The following is a 22,329-nucleotide window of genomic DNA, read 5'->3' on the forward strand; positions in this document are numbered from 1 at the left end:
GAAAAATATTTTTAACTCCTACCAATCCCCAAACGGAAGGGCTCCCAGATCTGGGCTGATTTCTGTCTTATTTCACAGACTGTGTCCCACCCATTCTTTTAGGATTGTTGGTATTTAATGGAGGGATCTGTGCACTCTAAAATAGGGCCAAGAAGATCTACAGGATATACAGGCTGGAGATTCCCAATTAAGGCAAATAATCTAACATGCAGTGGCTGTCTCTCTCAGACACCACATTAATGAACAAATCCCAAGGCTTTATATAAAAGTTTAGGCATCCTTTATGAGTACCACCATAATTAAATTTAGATGGGAAGTCCCTTGCCTCAGGCATAGAAAGAGTGTCCTTCCAGGCTGAAACTCAGCTACTCATCCTGATGGCAGCACATTTGAGACACAACTGAGCTATATCATTCAAGATATTAGATTAGCTTCTTATCTAAATGTCTGCTAGCTGTTTTATATCAAGCTCCCGAAGAGCACTAGAAAAATCTTATTTATTTGGATTTTAGCCCTCCATTTAGTGGCTGCATTGGAAAAGGCAGGCGGAGCAAACAGAGGGTATGTATACACTGCTATTAAAACCCTGTGGCTGGCCTGTGCCAGCTGACTTGTGCTCACAGGGCTCAGGCTAACAGGGTGTTTAATTTCAGGGTAGACATTTGGGTTTGGGCTGGAGAACAGCCTAATGTAGTGCCAATCTTTAAAAAAGGGAAGAAGGAGGATCCTGGGAACTACAGGCCAGTCAGCCTCACCTCAGTCCCCGGAAAAATCATGGAGCAGGTCCTCAAGGAATCAATCCTGAAGCACTTACACGAGAGGAAAGTGATCAGGAACAGTCAGCATGAATGCACCAAGGGTAGGTCATGCCTGACTAATCTAATAGCCTTCTATGATGAGATTACTGGTTCTGTGGATGAAGGGAAAGCAGTGGATGTATTGTTTCTTGACTTTAGCAAAGCTTTTGACACGGTCTCTCACAGTATTCTTGTCAGCAAGTTAAAGAAGTATGGGCTGGATGAATGCACTATAAGGTGGGTAGAAAGTTGGCTAGATTGTTGGGCTCAACGGGTAGTGATCAATGGCTCCATGTCTAGTTGGCAGCCGGTGTCAAGTGGAGTGCCCCAGGGGTCGGTCCTGGGGCCGGTTTTGTTCAATATCTTCATAAATGATCTGGAGGATGGTGTGGATTGCACTCTCAGCAAATTTGCGGATGATACTAAACTGGGAGGAGTGGTAGATACGCTGGAGGGCAGGGATAGGATACAGAGGGACCTACACAAATTGGAGGATTGGGCCAAAAGAAATCCGATGAGGTTCAATAAGGATAAGTGCAGGGTTCTGCACTTAGAATCATAGAATATCAGGGTTGGAAGGGACCTCAGGAGATCATCTAGTCCAACCCCCTGCTCAAAGCAGGACCAATCCCCAATCAAATCATCCCAGCCAAGGCTTTGTCAAGCCTGACCTTAAAAACTTCCAAGGAAGGAGATTCTACCACCTCCCTAGGTAACGCATTCCAGTGTTTCACCACCCTCTTAGTGAAAAAGTTTTTCCTAATATCCAACGTAAACCTCCCCCACTGCAACTTGAGACCATTACTCCTTGTCCTGTCCTCTTCTACCACTGAGAATAGTCTAGAACCATCCTCTCTGGAACCACCTCTCAGGTAGTTGAAAGCAGCTATCAAATCCCCCCTCATTCTTCTCTTCCGCAGACTAAACAATCCCAGTTCCCTCAGCCTCTCCTCATAAGTCATGTGTTCCAGACCCCTAATCATTTTTGTTGCCCTTCGCTGGACTCTCTCCAATTTATCCACGTCCTTCTTGTAGTGTGGGGCCCAAAACTGGACACAGTACTCCAGATGAGGCCTCACCAATGTCGAATAGAGGGGAACGATCACGTCCCTCGATCTGCTCGCTATGCCCCTACTTATACATCCCAAAATGCCACTGGCCTTCTTGGCAACAAGGGCACACTGCTGACTCATATCCAGCTTCTCGTCCACTGTAACCCCTAGGTCCTTTTCCGCAGAACTGCTGCCTAGCCATTCGGTCCCTACTCTGTAGCTGTGCATTGGGTTCTTCCGTCCTAAGTGCAGGACCCTGCACTTATCCTTATTGAACCGCATCAGGTTTCTTTTGGCCCAATCCTCCAATTTGTGTAGGTCCCTCTGTATCCTATCCCTGCCCTCCAGCGTATCTACCACTCCTCCCAGTTTAGTATCACCCGCAAATTTGCTGAGAGTGCAATCCACACAATCCTCCAGATCATTTATGAAGATATTGAACAAAACCGGCCCCAGGACCGACCCCTGGGGCACTCCACTTGACACCGGCTGCCAACTAGACATGGAGCCATTGATCACTACCCATTGAGCCTGACAATCTAGCCAACTTTCTACCCACCTTATAGTGCATTCATCCAGCCCATACTACTTTAACTTGTGACAAGAATACTGTGGGAGACCGTGTCAAAAGCTTTGCTAAAGTCAAGAAACAATACATCCACTGCTTTCCCTTCATCCACAGAATCAGTAATCTCATCATAGAAGGCTATTAGATTAGTCAGGCATGACCTACCCTTGGTGAATCCATGCTGACTGTTCCTGATCACTTTCCTCTCGTGTAAGTGATTCAGCATTGATTCCTTGAGGACCTGCTCCATGATTTTTCCGGGGACTGAGGTGAGGCTGACTGGCCTGTAGTTCCCAGGATCCTCCTTCTTCCCTTTTTTAAAGATTGGCACTACATTAGCCTTTTTCCAGTCGTCCGGGACTTCCCCCGTTCGCCACGAGTTTTCAGAGATAATGGCCAATGGCTCTGCAATCACATCCGCCAATTCCTTTAGCACTCTCGGATGCAACTCGTCCGGCCCCATGGACTTGTGCACATCTAGCTTTTCTAAATAGTCCCTAACCACCTCTTTCTCCACAGAGGGCTGGCCATCTACTCCCCATGTTGTGATGCCCAGCGCAGCAGTCTGGGAGCTGACCTTGTTAGTGAAGACAGAGGAAAAAAAGCATTGAGCACATTAGCTTTTTCCACATCCTCTGTCACTAGGTTGCCTCCCTCATTCAGTAAGGGGCCCACACTTTCCTTGGCTTTCTTCTTGTTGCCAACATACCTGAAGAAACCCTTCTTGTTATTCTTGACATCTCTTGCTAGCTGCAGCTCCAGGTGTGATTTGGCCCTCCTGATTTCATTCCTACATGCCCGAGCAATATTTTTATACTCTTCCCTGGTCGTATGTCCAACCTTCCACTTCTTGTAAGCTTCTTTTTTATGTTTAAGATCTGCTAGGATTTCACCGTTAAGCCAAGCTGGTCGCCTGCCATATTTACTATTCTTTCGACTCATCGGGATGGTTTGTCCCTGTAACCTCAACAGGGATTCCTTGAAATACAGCCAGCTCTCCTGGACTCCTTTCCCCTTCATGTTAGCCCCCCAGGGGATCCTACCCACCCGCTCCCTGAGGGAGTCGAAGTCTGCTTTCCTGAAGTCCAGGGTCCGTATCCTGCTGCTTACCTTTCTTCCCTGCGTCAGGATCCTGAACTCAACCAACTCATGGTCACTGCCTCCCAGATTCCCATCCACTTTTGCTTCCCCCACTAATTCTTCCCTGTTTGTGAGCAGCAGGTCAAGAAAAGCTTAGGACGGAAGACCGAATGGGACCGAATGGCTAGGCAGCAGTTCTGCGGAAAAGGACCTAGGGGTTACAGTGGACGAGAAGCTGGATATGAGTCAGCAGTGTGCCCTTGTTGCCAAGAAGGCCAATGGCATTTTGGGATGTATAAGTAGGGGCATTGCCAGCAGATCGAGGGATGTGATCGTTCCCCTCTATTCGACATTGGTGAGGCCTCATCTGGAGTACTGTGTCCACTTTTGGGCCCCACACTACAAGAAGGATGTGGATAAATTGGAGAGAGTCCAGCGAAGGGCAACAAAAATGATTAGGGGTCTGGAACACATGACTTATGAGGAGAGGCTGAGGGAACTGGGATCGTTTAGTCTGCGGAAGAGAAGAATGAGGGGGGATTTGATAGCTGCTTTCAACTACCTGAGAGGTGGTTCCAGAGAGGATGGTTCTAGACTATTCTCAGTGGTAGAAGAGGACAGGACAAGGAGTAATGGTCTCAAGTTGCAGTGGGGGAGGTTTAGGTTGGATATTAGGAAAAACTTTTTCACTAGGAGGGTGGTGAAACACTGGAATGCGTTACCTAGGGAGGTGGTAGAATCTCCTTCCTTAACCCTGGTCTACACTAGGACTTTAGGTCGAATTTAGCAGCATTAAATCGATGTAAACCTGCATCCGTCCACACGATGAAGCCCTTTATTTCGACTTAAAGGGCTCTTAAAATCGATTTCCTTACTCCACCCCTGACAAGTGGATAAGCGCTTAAATCGGCCTTGCCGGGTCGAATTTGGGGTACTGTGGACACAATTCGACGGTATTGGCCTCCAGGAGCTATCCCAGAGTGCTCATTTTGACAACTCTGGACAGCACTCTCAACTCAGATGCACTGGCCAGGTAGACAGGAAAAGAACCGCGAACTTTTGAATCATTTCCTGTTTGGCCAGCGTGGCAAGCTGCAGGTGACCATGCAGAGCTCATCAGCACAGGTGACCATGATGGAGTCCCAGAATCGCAAAAGAGCTCCAGCATGGACCGAACGGGAGGTACGGGATCTGATCGCTGTATGGGGAGAGGAATCCGTGCTATCAGAACTCCGTTCCAGTTTTCGAAATGCCAAAACCTTTGTCAAAATCTCCCAGGGCATGAAGGACAGAGGCCATAACAGGGACCCGAAGCAGTGCCGCGTGAAACTGAAGGAGCTGAGGCAAGCCTACCAGAAAACCAGAGAGGCGAACGGCCGCTCCGGGTCAGAGCCCCAAACATGCAGCTTCTATGATGAGCTGCATGCCATTTTAGGGGGTTCAGCCACCACTACCCCAGCCGTGTTGTTTGACTCCTTCAATGGAGATGGAGGCAATACGGAAGCAGGTTTTGGGGACGAAGAAGATGATGATGATGAGGAGGTTGTAGATAGCTCACAGCAAGCAAGCGGAGAAACCGGTTTTCCCGACAGCCAGGAACTGTTTCTCACCCTGGACCTGGAGCCAATACCCCCCGAACCCACCCAAGGCTGCCTCCTGGACCCAGCAGGCGGAGAAGGGACCTCCGGTGAGTGTACCTTTTAAAATACTATACATGGTTTAAAAGCAAGCATGTGAAAGGATTACTTTGCCCTGGCATTCGCGGCTCTCCTGGATATACTCCCAAAGCCTTTGCAAAAGGTTTCTGGGGAGGGCAGACTTATTGCGTCCTTCATGGTAGGACACTTTACCACTCCAGGCCAGTAACACGTACTCGGGAATCATTGTACAACAAAGCATTGCAGTGTATGTTTGCTGGCATTCAAACAACATCCGTTCTTTATCTCTCTGTGTTATCCTCAGGAGAGTGAGATATAATCCATGGTCACCTGGTTGAAATAGGGTGCTTTTCTTCAGGGGACACTCAGAGGAGCCCATTCCTGCTGGGCTGTTTGCCTGCGGCTGAACAGAAATGTTCCCCGCTGTTAGCCACAGGGAGGGGGGAGGGTTGAGGGGGTAGCCACGCGGTGGGGGGAGGCAAAATGCGACCTTGTAACAAAAGCACATGTGCTATGTATGTGATGTTAACAGCAAGGTCTACCCTGAAAGAGTGTAGCCAGTGTTTTATAAAATGTGTCTTTTTAAATACCGCTGTCCCTTTTTTTTTCTCCACCAGCTGCATGTGTTTCAATGATCACAGGATCTTCTCCTTCCCAGAGGCTAGTGAAGATTAGAAAGAAAAAAAAACGCACTCGAGATGAAATGTTCTCCGAGCTTATGCTGTCCTCCCACACTGACAGAGCACAGACGAATGCGTGGAGGCAAATAATGTCAGAGTGCAGGAAAGCACAAAATGACCGGGAGGAGAGGTGGCGGGCTGGAGAGAGTAAGTGGCGGGCTGAAGACAGGGCTGAAGCTCGAATGTGGCGGCAGCGTGATGAGAGGAGGCAGGATTCAATGCTGAGGCTGCTGGAGGACCAAACCAGTATGCTGCAGTGTACGGTTGAGCTGCAGCAAAGGCAGCTGGAGCACAGACTGCCACTACAGCCCCTGTGTAACCAACCGCCCTCCTCCCCAAGTTCCATAGCCTCCACACCCAGATGCCCAAGAACGCGGTGGGGGGGCCACCGGCCAACCAGCCACTTCGCCACAGAGGATTGCCCAAAAAAAGAAGGCTGTCATTCAATAAATTTTAAAGTTGTAAACTTTTAAAGTGCTGTGTGGCATTTTCCTTCCCTCCTCCACCACCCCTTCTGGGCTACCTTGGTAGTCATCCCCCTATTTCTGTGATGAATGAATAAAGAATGCATGAATGTGAAGCAACAATGACTTTATTGCCTCTGCAAGCGGTGATCGAAGGGAGGAGGAGAGGGTGGTTAGCTTACAGGGAAGTAGAGTGAACCAAGGGGCGGGGGGTTTCATCAAGGAGAAACAAACAGAACTTTCACACCGTAGCCTGGCCAGTCATGAAACTGGTTTTCAAAGCTTCTCTGATGTGTACCGCGCCCTCCTGTGCTCTTCTAACCACTCTGGTGTCTGGCTGCGCGTAACCAGCAGCCAGGCGATTTGCCTCAACCTCCCACCCCGCCATAAATGTCTCCCCCTTACTCTCACAGATATTGTGGAGCACACAGTAAGCAGTAATAACAGTGGGAATATTGGTTTCGCTGAGGTCTAAGCGAGTCAGTAAACTAAGCCAGCGCGCCTTTAAACGTCCAAATACACATTCTACCACCATTCTGCACTTGCTCAGCCTGTAGTTGAACAGCTCCTGACTACTGTCCAGGCTGCCTGTGTACGGCTTCATGAGCCATGGCATTAAGGGGTAGGCTGGGTCCCCAAGGATACATATAGGCATTTCAACATCCCCAACAGTTATTTTCTGGTCTGGGAATAAAGTCCCTTCTTGCAGCTTTTGAAACAGACCAGAGTTCCTGAAGATGCGAGCGTCATGTACCTTTCCCGGCCATCCCACATTGATGTTGGTGAAACGTCCCTTGTGATCCACCAGAGCTTGCAGCACTATTGAAAAGTACCCCTTGCGGTTTATGTACTCGCCAGCTTGGTGCTCCGGTGCCAAGATAGGGATATGGGTTCCGTCTATGGCCCACCACAGTTAGGGAATCCCATTGCAGCAAAGCCATCCACTATGACCTGCACATTTCCCAGGGTCACTACCCTTGATATCAGCAGATCTTTGATTGCGTGGGCTACTTGCATCACAGCAGCCCCAACAGTAGATTTGCCCACTCCAAATTGATTCCCAACTGACTGGTAGCTGTCTGGCGTTGCAAGCTTCCACAGGGCTATCGCCACTCGCTTCTCAACTGTGAGGGCTGCTCTCATCTTGGTATTCATGCGCTTCAGGGCAGGGGAAAGCAAGTCACAAAGTTCCATGAAAGTGCCCTTACGCATGCGAAAATTTCGCAGCCACTGGGGATCGTCCCAGACCTGCAACACTATGCGGTCCCACCAGTCTGTGCTTGTTTCCCGAGCCCAGAATCGGCGTTCCACAGCATGAACCTGCCCCATTAGCACCATGATCAGAGAAATCTGTGTCCATGTCCTGATCACTCACGTGACCGCGCTGACGTCGCCTCCTCGCCCGCTATCGCTTTGCCAGGTTCTGGTGCTGCATATACTGCTGGATAATGCGTGTGGTGTTTAATGTGCTCCTAATTGCCAAAGTGAGCTGAGCGGCCTCCATGCTTGCCTTGGTATGGCATCCGCACAGAAAAAAGGCGCGGAATGATTGTCTGCCGTTGCTCTGAGGGAGGGAGGGGCGACTGACGACACGACTTACAGGGTTGGCTTCAGGGAGCTAAAATCAACAAAGGGGGTGGCTTTACATCAAGGAGTATTTCAGGCAGGACTTCACGGAGGGTTCCAATAAGAAATGGTGCACCTAAGTTATTGTTCTTATTGGAACAAGGAGGTTAGCCTGGCCTCTGATTGATACATGGCTAGATTTACCTCGCTGCACCTTCTCTGTGAGTGACTGCAGTGTGACCTAGAGAAATGAGTCCCCTAGATGGGGAAGGAGGCAAATGAGTACAAAACAAATCTGGTCTATTTCTTGTTTTGATCCACTCCATCTATCTTTTACATCTTTGGCTGGCAGCAGACGGTGCAGAAGGACTGCATGCCATCCACATCTCATGGCTGCTCGGCAGAAGATGGTACAGTACGACTGCTAGCCATCCTCATCTCTTGCCTGCCTGGCAGAAGATGGTGCAATATGACTGCTAGCCATCGTCATCTCTTGCCTGCCCGGCAGAAGACGATACAATACGACTGCTAGCAATCCGTATTGCCTGCCTGCTCACCATAAGACAGTTCAATAGGACTGACTGCAGGACTAAAGAGAATGACCTGGTAAAGTCACTCCAAATTTAGTCCCTGCGCCCATGTCTGCCCAGGCGCTCCCAGCCGACGTGGCCAGGAGCACCTCGGACATGACGAGGACGGCTACCAGTCACACTGCACCGTCTGCTGCCAAAAGGCAATGGGTTGCTGCTACTGTGTAGCAATGCCGTACCGCGTCTGCCAGCATCCAGGAGACATACGGTGACGGTTACCTGAGCGGGCTCCATGCTTGCGGTGGTATGGCGTCCGCACAGGTAACTCAGGAAAAAAGGCGCAAAACGATTGTCTGCCCTTGCTTTCATGGAGGGAGGGAGGGAAGGGGGGACTGACGATATGTACCCAGAACCACCCGCGACAATGTTTTAGCCCCATCAGGCATTGGGATCTCAACCCAGAATTCCAATGGGCAGCGGAGACTGCGGGAACTGTGGGATAGCTACCCACAGTGCAACGCTCCGGAAGTCGACTCTAGCCTCGGTACTGTGGAAGCACTCCGCCGAGTTAATGCACTTAATGCACTTAGAGCATTTTCTGTGGGGACACACACACTCGAATATATAAAACCGATTTCTAAAAAACCGACTTCTATAAATTCGACCTTATTCCATAGTGTAGACATACCCTTAGAAGTTTTTAAGGTCAGGCTTGACAAAGCCCTGGCTGGGATGATTTGATTGGGGATTGGTCCTGCTTTGAGCAGGGGGTTGGACTAGATGACCTCCTGAGGTCCCTTCCAACCCTGATATTCTATGATTCTATGAAAAGGCTCTATAACCCTCCCATGTGAGAGGTCGCAGAGCTCGGGCTGCAGCCTGAGCCAGAAAATCTGCACTGCAATTAAATAGCCCCTCAGCTCAAGCCAGCTGGCCTGGGCAGCAACAGGCATCTAATTGCAGTGTAGGCTTAGTTCCAGAGAGGCTTAGTTCCAAAACAATGAGCATAAAGTCCCTTCCAGGGTACACTCTGTTTTCCTGTTCAGTGAAGTGCCGCTCATCTCAAAGGATTCTAAAGCACTTTATAAACTACTTGCAGATAGCACTCCACCCACCACAGAAATGCAATAATCTCATGGGCGGAAAGTAACACAGGAGTTAACCTAACTAGACTGCAAACTCCTCTGGACAGGGGCTGTATTTTCCTGTGTGCACAATGCCTAACACAAAGCACCGTCATCCTGACTACACTACCACTACTAACAATGGAGTGAAGAATACTGTATCAACTGAAAACCACAAAGGGAGTTTGGGGAGGAAGGGAGGCAGAGTGCTATTACCCAACCTGGAATTTTTCCGGGACAGCAGGGTTAACAACCTTCCTCTTAGGGCATGGTTGTACTTGCAGACGTAGAGCTCTGAGAGTTAAACCCGCCGTCGTAGAGTGCAGAAGGGAAAGCGCTGCAGTCTGTCCACACTGACAGCACACTGGTGTGGCCACATTTGCCACTTGCAGCGGCACTGGGAGCGGTGCATTATGGGCAGCTGTCCCACAGAGCACCTCTTCCCATTTTGGCGCTGTGGCTTGTGGGAAGGGGGTGGGCGCTGTTGGACATTCTGGGTCCTGTCCCAACACCCCATGATGCACTGGTTCGCATCCCAGCATTCCCTTTGCTTCTGTCCACATTTGGCGCCATCTTTCAACATTTTTTGTACTGCGCGCTCTGTCTTCCCTTTCGGTCTGTGGAAATGGAGCCCGAACTGCTGAGGAGTATGCTGACGAGTCTCGCCAGCACGTCACGTTTGGCAGTCGAGTTATCCCTTATGATCCAAAGTGACAGTGAGGGCTCCGACGATATCGACTCGAGTAACGCATATGACACGAGTTTGCTTGTGGCATTCATGGACATGCTCACCATCATGGAACACCGCTTTTGGGCTCGGGAAACAAGCACTGAGTGGTGGGATCACATCATCATGCAAGTCTGGGATGACGAGCAGTGGCTGCAGAACTTTCGGATGAGAAAAGCCACTTTCATGGGACTGTGTGAGGAGATCGTCCCCACCCGGCAGCGCAAGGACATGAGATTGAGAGCTGCCCTGCTGGTGGAGAAGCGCGTGGCGATTGCAATTTGGAAGCTGGCAACTCCAGACAGCTACCGATTGGTTGCTAACCAATTTGGAGGGGAAAAGTCGACTGTTGGAATCCTGTTGATGCAAGTCTGCAGGGCCATTAATCGCATCCTGCTCAGAAAAACCGTGACTCTGGGTAATGTGCATGACATTGTGGCTGGCTTTGCACAAATGGGTTTCCCTAACTGCAGAGGGGCGACAGATGGCACATATATTCCAATTCTGGCACCAGCCCACCTAGCCTCCGAGTTTGTTAATCAGAAGGGGTGTTTCTTGATGGTTCTCCAGGCGCTTGTAGATCACCATGGGCATTTCACTGACATTAACGCAGGCTGGCCCGGAAAGGTGCATGACACAAGCATCTTTCGGAACACTGGCCTGTTCAGGAAGCTGCAAGCCAGGACTTTTTTCCCAGACCAGAAGATCACTGTAGGGGAAGTCGAAATGCCCATTGTGATCCTTGGAGACCCTGCTTACCCTTTAATGCCGTGGCTCATGAAACCCTACACAGGTAGCCTTGACAACAGCAAGGAGCAATTCAACAACAGGCTGAGCCAGTGCAGAATGACTGTGGAGTGTGCTTTTGGCCGCTGGAGCTCTCTGTATGGGAAGCTGGACCTGGCCGATGACAGCATCCCCACAGTTATATCCACATGCTGTATCTTCCATAACATTTGTGAAAGGAAGGGTGAAAGATTCACTCAGGCATGGAACTCGGAAGTTCAACGCCTGGAGGCTGAATCTGAACAGTGAGAGAGCAGGGCTATTAGAGGGGTCCAGAGTGGGGCTGCAAGGATTCGGGATGCCTTGAGGGAGCAATTTGAGGCTGAAAGCCACCAGTAATGTCTGGTGCCCTGCACGGGAGTGAATTGCAGTGGTTCCAATGTTAGCTGGAATCTGTGTTTGCTACGCTGACTTGTAGTGCCTGTTTCTTTCCTGGGCTAAGGTATCTTTTACTTTATGCAATAATAAAGAATTTTTTCAAAGCCAATAAAATCCATTTACTGAAAAGAAAATTCATTTATTGAAAAGAAACACAACAGCTTGGGAAACAGAAAGGGCAAGCGGGTGGGGTGGGGAACGGTACAATCACAGATTTGCATATGTCCTGTTGTCAGCCTTCCTGTCTGGAGTGCTGTGCATGAGTGCTGCACTTCAGGATGGCTATACTGCATGGTGATTGGGGTTGAGTGCAGAGGGTAAGGGTCATAGTCTTCAGGTCTGGGTGGTGAAGCTACAGGTGTTGGAGGCAGCTGGTGGTGGTAAGAACCTGGATGTTGGGGAAAGTGGGTTGGAGGTGACATGGGGGCACAAGGGAAAGAGTTTTGGGACAAGGGCGGGGTGGGGGAAGGGGTGGGCACGGTAGTGTTCCGCCTGCATGACTACGAGCGCCTGGATCGAATACGCTTGGTGCTCCATTATGCTTATCAGCAGATCCGTGCTTTGCTGCCAGAGCACTGCGCTTTTGCGCCGGTGCTCCTCATTCTGCTGGCGGATCCTCCTTTCACTGTCCCACCACTCCTGCACCTTTAGATTTTCATTACTTGAATACTGCATTACTTCATGCAACATGTGTTCCTTGCTTCTGTGTGGTTTCTGATTCTTTGGAGTCTTTCAGCCGGTGATAACATGGACGACTGAGGTCTCAAGGTTACATCTGTAAAGGCAAAATGCAACACTCAACAGAGGCAGCATTGTTCACACCAGTCAGAGAAATGATTCCCCCGTAGTTAAGGGCAAGCACAGTCTACACAATAGCATAATTTGCCCGTCCCAAAGCGAGCGCACATAACCCACAGGAGCCCCAAAATGGTGAGTAAGCAGAGGGTCAAGCGTGACTGATTGTTTCATGGCTGTACTGTCCTCTGGGTTTCTGTGCCTTGGGGAGAGCGAACAGTGGCAGGGGGCCCCTATACGGAACACTGTCCCCACATTTTCCACAGGAGTTCATCCTGGAAGATATCTCGCTGCTGATGGTGACCTGGGAAGCAAGGGAGGATCTTCTACTGCAATGCGGATTCCGCCCTGGCCCATATGCAGCTTGCCTGTGGGCAGCAATGGTCCCACCGCCCCTCACGGCACAGTGGCGTGGACAAGTTAGCCTTACTGGGACAAGGAACACAGTGGCTCTCCCGAGAAACCTGCACAAGCGCATTGCCCAAGTTCTGGATGAGACCTCTGAAGAGATCACTGAGGCCGATTACCGCGATGTGAGAGAGCAAATCAATGCCCTGTTCCACATCAAGGCATGCATACAGCCCTAACTCTCCTCGCCCCAAGAGCCCGCACCGAATAACTTCCTTCCCAAAATAAAAGCTGCTTACCGGAAACCTCCTCTGGTGTTTCTCCTTCCCCAAGCACTGGCCGCCGCGACTGGCTACCTTTCTCCTGGCTTGAGAACAGCTCCTGGCTGCATGCATCTAGGGATTCCGTGGTGTCTTCCTCCGCCTCAGCACCCTCGCTCCCGCTTTGCTGCTCTTCCTCCTCCTGCCTGTTGACCTGAAGTGTCCATGGTGGTACTCGGAGTGGAGGTGGGGTCGCCCCCAAGTATCGCGTCCAGCTCTTTGTAGAAACAGCAGGTCGTAGGGGCAGCACGGTAGGCGTTTGTGAGCTTTGTGGTAGGCATTCCGCAGCTCCTTCACTTTAACCCTGCACTACAGTGTATCCCAGTCATGGTCCCTTTCCACCATGTCCCTTGATATTTGCCCGAAGGTATCGTAACTCCTACTGCTGAAGCGCAGCTTCCTTCCCCCAAACACTGACGAGGTCCAGCACCTTCCCATTGCTCCATACTGGGGATTGCCTGGAGGCATGGTCACCTGGAAAGATTCGCTGAGAGCATTCCAAGCCTGGCTGAGCAAACAGGAAGGGGATTTTCAAAACTCCCAGAGAATTTAAAGGGCGGGTCTGATGGGTGGTCACCTGAGGGCAGGGCAGCAGAGTTCAAAGTGATGACCAGAGTGGCTAGCACAGGCATTGTGGGACACTTCTGGAGGCCGATTAGAGCAGATTATAGGACCAGGGTGTCCACACTGGCGCTGCGGCACTCCAGCAGGGGTGCAGCAAACGTTACTCCACTTACCGAGGTGGAGTACCAGCAGCACTGTAGCCACGCAGTCAGAGCCCTCTACATGCCTTGCCAGTGTGGACGGGTAGTGAGCTAGTGCGCCCGGGGCTCCTTTATTGTGCTGTAACTCGCAAGTGTAGCCAAGCCCTTAAATAATACATTGGACACTTAATGAGCAGAGATATTTGGGCAGTCAGTTTTAAACATGGTCTGAAAGGGGTCATTATCAGATGGATGAATGCCAGCTGCTAATATATATTTAAGAGAAACTAAGAATCAGAGAAGGGAAGTGCTTGTGGCTCGTACTATCATGAGGTTCACCACAAATACTTATGTGCTATGATTATGGGTGTCGATGTAGATATCTGGACAGATATATTTATGGATTAGTTATCCTAGGTCTCAGATGGACATCTGTCAGATGTGTCTATATGCTGTGTTTGTTGAGTTAACTTTGTCACTCAGGGACCTTCCAATATAGACCCAAGGTGCCAGGATGTGGCGAGGGGAAGAGAAATCAAGAAACAAGTCGTCTTCTATCCCTGTTCCACTCAGGTCAACTTGTGAGTCACTGACTCAGAGGACTCAGGGGCGCGGGGGGGGGTGGGGGGTGGGGGTGGGGGAGGGGAGCGCAACTTGTTGGGTTTGCTTAAGACTGCCCCCAAGGATCATAAAGTTCTAGTTCTGATGCACTCTTGAAACCAGAGATTTATCCCATTTTCCCTTAACGAGGTAAAAAAAATTATCCAACGTTATATCTCTCAGTTTGTAGCTGGAGAGTTTTTGCTACTTAAAATGATGGAGACTCTCCTAGTCTTTCTAGGAGGACATTGTAGCAAGCTTCTGGACTTCCACCTGAGATTTTGAAGGCGTTTAAAGCAATCCCCTTTCTACAAGGACACTACAGGGAGAAGGTGAAAGAGGGAGAGAAGTCAATTTTACCCATGAGTTCTCAAGCAAACAAATCCCTTGAAAGGGCCAAGGATTCTTACCCTTAAGAAAACTGAAATATAGGAACTGCCATACTGAATCAGATGCAAGATCCAGCTAATTTGGTCTTACAGTGACCAATAACAGATGCTTCACAGGAAGGTGTAAGAACCTCACACAGAAGGCAGATGTGGGATCATCGGATATTAGTTATCCTGATCTCTAATAGTTGCAGATTGGCTTAAACCCTGAAACTCTGGTTTAATACCCCTTCCAAAACTTGTTCTAACAACTCGGGATATTCTTGATATCCACATAGAATGTACAATGCATTTTTGAATCTTGTGAAGTTTGTGGCCTCAATGACACTCTGTAGCAATGAGTTCCACCATCTAATTACATGTTGTATGAAAAAAATATTTCCTTTCATCTGTTTTGAATTTGCCATGTTTTAATTTTGTTGAATGTCCCTCTGTTTTTGTGTTATGAGATAGAGGAACAGAAGTTCCCAGTCCGCTATCTCTAGGACATTATTGTATATACTTCCTTCATGTCCCCTCTTACTCGTATGCTTTTCTACGGTAACAATCCTCATCTTTCCGATCTTGATTCAGCAAGGAGAGTTTTTTCAGGTCCTTGATCATTTTTGCTGCTCTTCTCTGAACGCCCTCCAGTTGTGCAATATTCTTTAAACACTGAATGGCCAATACCGCACACAGAATTCCAGATGGGGCCCCACCACTGATTTATATAAATGTATTATAATATTCTTCACATTATTCACCATCTCATTCCTTATGCAACTTAACATCTTGGTAGCTATTTTGACCATGGCTGCAAGGTGAGAAGAGGTCCTCATTCAACTGTCTACTGGGACACCCAGGTCCTTTTTGTGCTTTGACACAGTTAGTTTAGAATTCTGTATGATGTATGTGTAGTTTAATGTTTTCCTCCAATGCATTTCTTTGCATTTGTCAACCTTGAATTTTTGATTGATCTAGCTGATTTAGGACTCCGTAGTTACCACAGTCCTCTCTGGTCCTGTCTGACCTAAATAAATTTTGTCATCTGCAAAATTTGCCAAGTCACTGTCCACAACCCTCTTTCCATACCATTAAATCTATTAAAATATGGGATCTAGAACACAACTTTGCAACCCTACTAACAACCTTTTATCATGATGAAAACTGACCATTTAATCCTCTTTGCTTTCTGTCTCCTAGCCACTAGTTTTTGATTCAGGACAATACTTTACCTCTCACCCCATGACTCCTTAGGTTCCTTAGTAGCCTCTTGTAGGACCTTGTCAAAGGCCTTTTAGAAGTTCAAATACATTTTGTCAGCCAGTGGTTCTTCATCCACTACTCTACTGATATGATTAGTGAAATGCTATTTTCCTTTGCTGAAACTTTGCTGGTTAGACCTTTTCATATCATGAGCTTCCAAGTGGTTTTTTTTAAATGTTTTTTAATATCATTTGAACTGAACTGCCAGGGAAAAGGTGTGAGACTTAAAGGCTTTTAATTCCCCAGGATCACCCCTAGAACTTACTTTTAAAAATATAGTTACAACATTTGCTACTCTTCAATCCTCTGGCACAGCAGCTGTTTTCAATGAAACATTGCATATTTTGTTAGCAGCTCAGTTACTTCATACTTAAAGCTCCGTAAGAATTCTTTGATGGACCATCTCGGCCCAGTGATTGATTGCATTTTTATTTATCAATTTGCTTCTGCACCTCCTCTTCTGACACCTCAATCTCAGAGTATCTCATCATTGTTACCATAAAAAAGTTGGTCCAGGGTAAGAAATTGTATGACATTTTTAGCACTGAAGAAAATGCAAACAAATCATTTAGCTTCTCAGCAACATCCTTTATCACTTCCTTTAACCTAGTCATCCTGTAAACCCACTGATTCTTTTGCAGCCTTCCTGCTACTTTTATTTATATATATATATATTTTTTACACACACACCCCCTCCCTCTCCACCCCCCATTTTGGTGCTGGCTCAGCACCTGTATGATGTGCGAACAGAAGAGGGGTAAGCTCACAGTCTTTGAACAGTTCCAAAATTTGTCACCTTTGCTCATTTCACAGTGCCCAACAGGTAGGTGCCTGCCTCCTCCTCCTGGTGTGCTAAGAATAAAGCTACTTGGCAGTGCCACCAGTGAGACAAGGGGTTAACCGCACCAAGGCAGTGACCACCACACTTGGACTAACAAATAATTCAAACTCACATAAGCAAACAAATTAAAAATAACTATAAACTTTATGTAAGAATTTGAATAAAGAGAAATACTCAATCAGTAAAAATATTCAATGATTAAAATGATTAGAGATATTTATAATGCTTTTTAATTACTATTGGCTATGCCGTCAAGCGCACTAGGTCACATAACCACACACTCTCTAATGTTCCTAACCATAAGTGATTCTCCCCTCAGTTTCGTCCACCTGTCACGTCTCAGGTACTCAGACGGTGCATACAGAGATATGTTGCAGGCCCATAAGGAAATGCTGTTAGAAACAAACTTTAAAATGATAGAAATGTAGGGCTGGAAGGGACCTCGAGAAGTCATCAACTCCAGAGCCCTGTGATGTGGCAGAACCAAGTAAACCTAGACCATCCTTGAGAGATATTTGTCCAACTTGTTTTTAAAAGCTTCCAATGATGGGACTCCATGACCTCCCTTGGAAGCCAATTCTAGAGCTTAACGATCCTTATAGTTAGAAAGTTTTTCCAAATATTTACCCTAAAGCTCCCTTGCTACAGATTAAGCCCATTACTTTTTGTCCTACCTGTAGAGGACATGCAGAACAACTCATCACAGTCCTCTTTAAAACAGCCCTTAACATATTAGACCTATCAGGTCCAGCCTCAATCTTCTTTTGTCAAGACTAAACATACACAGTTTTGTTAACCATTACTCATAGGTCAGGTTTTCTAAACCTTTTATCATTTTTGTTGCTCTCCTCTGGACTCTTTCCAATTTGTCCACATCTTTCCTAATTTCCCTATTACTTATTGCCTGCAGTTTATTGGTTTCACGAGCATCACATTTCCAAATTTTGAAGGATTTCTGTTTGGCTAAAAAAAAAACAAACAAAAAACTCTTGAACCTAATCCTGTCGTACTTGCTCCAAACATTACAGTATCACTACTATAAAATGCCATATTTTGGACTATTACTGAAGAATACAGTAACCCTTTTTATAAGGGTAACTCAGATGAATCTGATTATTTAACTAGCTGAAGTTTTCCCTTTACAAAACCACAGATCCACTTTGGTCTTTGACCTTCTCTTGTGCTCTTCTAAAGAACCTCATTTTTTCAGGGGATTGGGAAGAGAATAGAAGAGACTAATGCTGGGCTCCAGAGATGGACATGGTTTCAGTTCAATTTAATGAAAACCATGTGGGTCACTTTGAGCATCACTTTGCTCATCCGATGAAGCCATTTATTCTAATTGTAACAGAGGAAGAGTAGCAGAATAAATCCATGATTTAGCAAAGTACTACAATTTGTCTCCATTATCTTCCTGTTTCTGAAGCTCACAACTTTGGGTTATCATGGATTCTTATGTCCTTCTCTCCTCACATACAGGCTCCCTCCAAATCTTGTCATTTCACTCTTAAAACATTTCTAAAAACTGTTCTTTCCTTCATAGTCCCACATCATAACTCTCATATTTGAGCTACTACAACCTTCCCTGTCATCACTCCATCTGTTAATCCTTCCCGATATATACTTCTCCACTCTTCAGTTTAAAATTCAGAAGCTAAAATAATCTCTTTCTAGATGCTCTGACCAAGTCACCACCTTCCGAACCCAAAGACCTTCAGTGTCTCCCTATCATTGAATCATAGGACTGGAAGGGACCTTGAGAGGTCATCTATCCAATCCCCTGCACTCATGGCAGGGCTATGTATTACCTAGACCATCCCTGACAGGTGTTTGTCTACCCTGCTCTTAAAAGTCTCCAATGGCGGAGATTCCACAACCTTCCTAGGCAATTTATTCCAATGCTTAACCACCCTGACAGGAAGTTTTTCCTAATGTCCAACCTAAACCGCCCTTGCTGCTATTTAAGCCCATTGGTTCTTGCCCTAACCTCAGAGGTTAAGAACAACAATTTTTCTCCCTCCTCCTTGTAACAACCTTTTATGTACTTGAAAACTTATGTCCTCTTTCAGTCTTCTCTTCTCCAGACTAAACAAACCCAGTTTTTTCAAACTTCCCTTATAGGTCATGTTTTCTAGATCTTTAATCATTTTTGTTGTTCTTCTCTGGACTTTCTCCAATTTGTCCACATTTTTCCTGAAATGTGGTGCCCAGAACTTAACACAATACTCCAGTTGAGGCCTAATCAGCACAGAGTGGAGCAGAATTACTTCTTGTGTCTTGCTTACAACCCTCCTGCTAATACATCCCACAATTATATTTGCTTTTTTTGCAACAGTGTGACACTGTTGACTCCTATCTAGCATGTTATCCACTATGACCCCCATATGAGCTCTATTAGCTCATACAGCCTGCAGTTGTGCCAAGTCACAGAAGTTACCAAACAAAACTGCATCATGCAGTAACATATAATAATGTTAGCCATTCTGGTCTCAAAGTGCATTTCTCTTTTATAAGAAGACACACCTTTTATATGAAACACACACACTACATTAAATAAGTACACAAGCAGATGTGTAGTTTCATCTGTCATCACTTCTTCCCCTGGCCTTAATCAATCATGATGATCTTCTCTTACAAACTCTTACCTGGCTGTGGTGGATGAGGGGGGGGCATCTGGTGGTGCATCATAGGGTATGGAGGGGGCTGCTGATGGGGCAGCATGCCCGGATGACCTGGTGCCCCAAGTGGGTTCATGCCAGGCCCACTGGAATGCTGGTGCGATTGTTGTGTGTTCTGACTGTGCTGCTGCTCCATTTGCTGGCGAGCCCTTAACTCTGCATATTTCAGCTGCTCCATGTGGAAGTTCTGTCGCTCCGTCAGCAGCTGCTGCCTCTGCTGCTCTAACTGCAGCCAAGAGAAAAACCATTCCAGTTAGAAATATGAAAAGATGTAAGAAGCTCTCCCCACAATGCTAGAAGTTCTTATCACCAATTGGGAACTCACCTGCTTAGCTCACCACTATTTTCCACTCAGGATGACAATATGTGCCATTAAAAAGGGATATTGTCTGTTACCACCCACAGCAGTTAGTTAACTCTACCATGGTGTTTTCATTCCAGGGAACCCCATGGCACTACAACTACAATTTAACCCAAGATAGACTGTAGACGTTCACCTCCTCTCACTTCTGCAAGCAATCGCTCTCCCTCTGATCCAGTTTCCTCCCCATGTTGCACTGTGGGAAAGACAATCACTAAGAAGGAACTGGATACAACCAGAGGAGTTTTCTATGGAAAGACTTCACCACCAAATTCTGCCCCAACAACATGTGCTCACAAAGTTCATACAGGGTCCTAATTCTATGCCTAGATTTCCAGAGTGACAGCTATGCCTCAAGGCACCCCTTAACCATTGATTTGGATTGCTGAGGCTAATACTGTTTCATGTTTGGACCAGCTGCCTTTTCCTTAAACTTTTTAAAAACACGTTATTGTGGTTTCAGTACAAAGCTTTGTAACAAGTAACCTAGATGATGAATAAATAAAGCCAGCCGCAGAAGATGCTTCTTACTATGGGGCTGTTACTATGCTGATCTTCTCATTATGGTTAGAAAAGCTCATATGTAAATCTTAGCTAACTCTAAGCTCAGCAAAGCATAACAGATAAGTGTGTCCTTGTACCTCTAAATGTGTTAATCTAATTGAGGTATACCACAACATAGCTTTCACCAGATCCATCCAAACCCCCTTCTATTCAGTTAGTCATGAAAGAAAAGCAAAAAAGTGGGGAATTGGATTTTGGAAAGTCACCTATAAAGTTTACCAGCTTGATACCCGTATTTTAAAAATGCATCCGCCCTGTTAGCCAAGAAGCTGATCAGAGACCAAATGCCAGCCTCTGAGACATGCTGCTCAAATTCTTTTCCCAGTTTCTTTGCAATCTCAACACAGGTGAGTTACGCTCTGTGAAGATGAACTGCCATGTCTAGATACAAACTAAACTCTTCTTTCCCTTCCCCAGGAAGAACGAAACAAAAGAGATGATGTGATTTTTCAGTAAAAGCAAAAACATCCTCTCCATCCCAGAAGCTAAATGCCCGTTCAAATAGAAGCATTTAAAGCTACAATACAAACTACGGGGTCTAAAAAACAGTTTGTCTGCATTCAGAGTCCTTTGCTCATTGCCAACATACTTTAAGATTTCTAGAAGAACACCACTCCACAAAACATTATGCAGACTGTTCACTACCAAAGTGTGAGTGAAAAACCACTCTGCCACAAAGCATGCATTCACCAACAGAACCAGATGGGGACCAGAGCCAATGAATAATGCATAGCTCTTGTGGGGGGCTCTTTTTCAGCATGTAATGACCACAATGTGTTTATTCATGCTGCCATGATTTCTTTGTCCTTGACCAATTTGACACTTTACCAGGAGGAACCTGATACAATGAAAAGACAAATACACCAATGGTGTAATGGTGCATGTGTGAAAACAGAAACAATAGGTGGCAGGCAGTTCACAGCAGAATTGCTTTAAAGTCCCTGAGAGCAAGGCTTAATAAAAACATACCACTGGAGCCTACTTTCATATTCTAACACATTCCTGCTTCTCCATCTGCAGGCCACCTTCTCTTGGTGCAATACATGTAAAAAGGGCAATCCAGTAGAATGTCATTACAAACTTCCCCACAATGCAAACACGTGTCTAGCAATATGCACCAATCTAAATGCTGATGAAAGCTTTTCCTCTACACATTTCCACCATTGGGATGGCAAAAAGGATAGGGGGACAAGAGATAGAGTCACACAAAAGAGACTCATGAAAGTTGAAGGCTCATGTGAAACATACATGAGCTGTGATGCAAGTCAGGCCTAAAATTGATTCACAGCCCAACGCAGCAGGTTCCACATGCTAGCTCTGAAACTGCTGAGCCACACTCCTGGAGAAGCGCAAAAAGACGGATTTAAAAAGACATGTACCATATTGTTATGTCCACAGAATTAGGCTTCAGGAGGGTTTGTCATCAATACACAAGTTTTCTGTCGAGGCAGATCAGTACATCAATACACATGCATTTACCTTTCAATTCTCAGAGCCAGGCGATAACCTGACAATGAGAAATCATACAGGAGCTAAATTAGATTGTCTCAACCTGGGTCACAGTGCACATCTGTCCACATCACAAACAAATGCATGAACAAGTTGACTCATGGAGGTGACAGGAAATGGAAAAAAGTGCTATGTCAGGAGTGACAGAAGGTTCTTCAGTATATTTGCTGTAAACATCTACAACAGGAAAAGGTTTAGAATGGCATAATGTTTTCAAGCTGCCTCAAAAAGATGCGCAATTAGAAATGACTTATAAATATCTATCTAATATGTTCACACTACAGCAGCCATCACTGGTTCATCATTCTACCTCCCACACTGCCTTTCCACGACAGTAAAAAGAGTGTATTCATTCATGTGTTACCACAATTTCTGGGTCAACAATGCTGCTATCAACAGAATCTCCAGTTACACATAATCAGCCCTGAAATAGCTTCAGATTACAAATAGAACAAAATGTGTTATGCATAAAACCTCCTCCCTCCTACCTCCCAGCCACACGTGCAGATTTCTTTTTAACAGTTACAAGCATGTGACCTTTACTATAATAGAGGGCTGAGACAGC

General features: G+C 46.6%; 1 protein-coding gene across 4 annotated transcripts in view; it reads right to left on the reverse strand.

The window, feature by feature from the left end:
- The window catches only part of SMARCC1 (SWI/SNF related, matrix associated, actin dependent regulator of chromatin subfamily c member 1), a 191,879-nt gene that overhangs the window by 27,357 nt on the left and 142,193 nt on the right, over positions 1 to 22,329 (reverse strand). For 2 of the 4 annotated variants that reach the window (XM_037891337.2, XM_037891340.2), the window contains one exon: positions 19,298 to 19,556. In XM_037891337.2, the coding sequence (XP_037747265.1) occupies positions 19,298 to 19,556 (259 nt within the window). Of the gene's footprint in view, positions 1 to 11,531; positions 12,186 to 12,852; positions 14,497 to 15,164; positions 16,356 to 19,297; positions 19,557 to 22,329 lie in introns of those variants that run through there. The other 2 variants (XR_006289179.1, XM_037891338.2) reach the window with 2 other exon arrangements.

This window comes from Chelonia mydas, chromosome 2 (assembly GCF_015237465.2).
Source record: "Chelonia mydas isolate rCheMyd1 chromosome 2, rCheMyd1.pri.v2, whole genome shotgun sequence".
Lineage (NCBI taxonomy): Eukaryota > Metazoa > Chordata > Testudines > Cheloniidae > Chelonia > Chelonia mydas.